Source organism: Pyxicephalus adspersus, chromosome 1 (assembly GCF_032062135.1).
Source record: "Pyxicephalus adspersus chromosome 1, UCB_Pads_2.0, whole genome shotgun sequence".
Classification (NCBI taxonomy): domain Eukaryota; kingdom Metazoa; phylum Chordata; class Amphibia; order Anura; family Pyxicephalidae; genus Pyxicephalus; species Pyxicephalus adspersus.
In genome coordinates, this window is record NC_092858.1 from 51,199,204 (window position 1) to 51,200,947 (window position 1,744).

The window sequence follows — 1,744 nt, forward strand, 5'->3', positions numbered from 1 at the left end:
AGTTGGGTCACAATACACGGCATAGGACAGTTGTGGCAAAATACATAGAATAGAAAAATTGAATATACTAACGGGGCAGGCATTACAAAGTTGTAACAAATAATTGGGAGAAGGTAGAACACTGAAAAAATATGAGGTTACTGGATACCCACGGCATAAACAACTGGGTGCACTAAATTTGCCGTGTTTTGCCACACCCCCTTTTTTACCACCCGCCTACAGCTTCCTACCACCCGGCTGAAAAAAATTTCTGGGGAGAACACTGCAGGTAGTAGATGAAGATGATGAGAGAAGAGTTAGGACTTCGTCCACATTATTAGGGCTGAGAGAGCCAATTATAATTTACAGGTGGAAGGGGTTGGTATGGTTGGAGTGGCTCAGTGAGCAGAGACATCATGTCTGATTTTGTCTATTTTTATCTCTAAAGTAGATGGCAATGTCTTGGACAGAGAAGGATGTTGTGGAGGGAGCAGGTGTGGGGTTTAGGAGGGAGTGAATAGTAGAGAAGAGGTTGCATGGGTTGAAAGCTTGAAGTTAAACTCCCATTCACCCCCCACTCCACTATTTGGTGTCCTATTGGGAATTTCTGTCTTTACCTTCTGTTTCAGGGAAGTAACAAGAGGTAAAAAAAAAAAAAACAATCTACTCACAGCCTGTACCTACCTGAACTGGTGTTTCGATTGGAAGACTTCCCATGACCTCTGTTTTTTAACAAGTCAAAAATGTAGGATTGGCACCAAACAGTTTTAGCTACACATTAGCTTCACTGCTCTAAATAAATAGCCAGATCTGTCTAAATATTTTTTTTTTACTGTATTGCTGTCTTTCTAAAGCAAGGCTGCCTGAGTTTCCAAAGGTTCTTCTAATGAGCAGGGTGGATTGAAATCTAATATAAATATAGTATAAAAATAGTGGAGCAATGAAGCTCATCCTCTTGTCTTAGTTTGGCGACCATTAACATTGAAGATTGTTTTAGCTGTCTGGAGTCTGAGGAGTAAAATTCTTCTTACTGAACATTCTGACCTCCAATTAAAGTGGGCCTAACTCCATGTAAGCAAGCAAACCTAGGTAGGCTCTTCCACTCAGAGAGGGAAAAAAATTACCTAAATTAACAAAACGGCTAGCTATACCACATTATTTTGGTATAATCGCACTTAGGAACCAAGAGTTGTAAATTGTCATTTTTCTCCATAGGATATATTTACTATAGTGGTTTCTCCCTTATTAAAAAAAGAGAAAATCTGCTTTATTCACATATCAGTGTAACATTTGTGCTGGACACCAAGCATGATTATTTTATAACTGTGAAGCCTGTGTTAGACTATGTATATGTATGTTTACATAATGGCATGGTAATATACGGAAATTCCTTACACTGATTCCTTACATCATAGTGACTGGAGAAGGTTAAAAAACCTAGCTTAGATAAAGATGTTATTAAAAAATAACTTCTTACCTGAATAATACTCGATGTAAACTAATTTAACACACTGTAGAAATAATATTACCTGCACATAATAGGATTCCAAATGCATGAATAGGATGTTATATGAATATTTACAAGACTTTTGTTATTGGGTCATATCATTCCACATACCTCTACTTGCTTTGTCTACAGTCTGTATATCGTCCACAAATGCTAGCACATCAGGAAACTTCTTCTCACACACTTCAGCCAAGAAATGAATAAGTGTTGTCTTCTGATCTACAGATTTAGTATCTTTCAGCTACAAGAGAGGGATAA

The 1,744-nt window shown here is 37.6% G+C and overlaps 1 protein-coding gene across 1 annotated transcript in view; it reads right to left on the reverse strand.

Moving 5' to 3' along the window:
- The window catches only part of DIAPH3 (diaphanous related formin 3), a gene marked incomplete in the record, with an annotated part of 209,714 nt that overhangs the window by 57,219 nt on the left and 150,751 nt on the right, over nt 1-1,744 (reverse strand). The window contains 1 exon segment of the mRNA XM_072410484.1: nt 1,598-1,727. Coding sequence (XP_072266585.1) covers nt 1,598-1,727 — 130 coding nt within the window.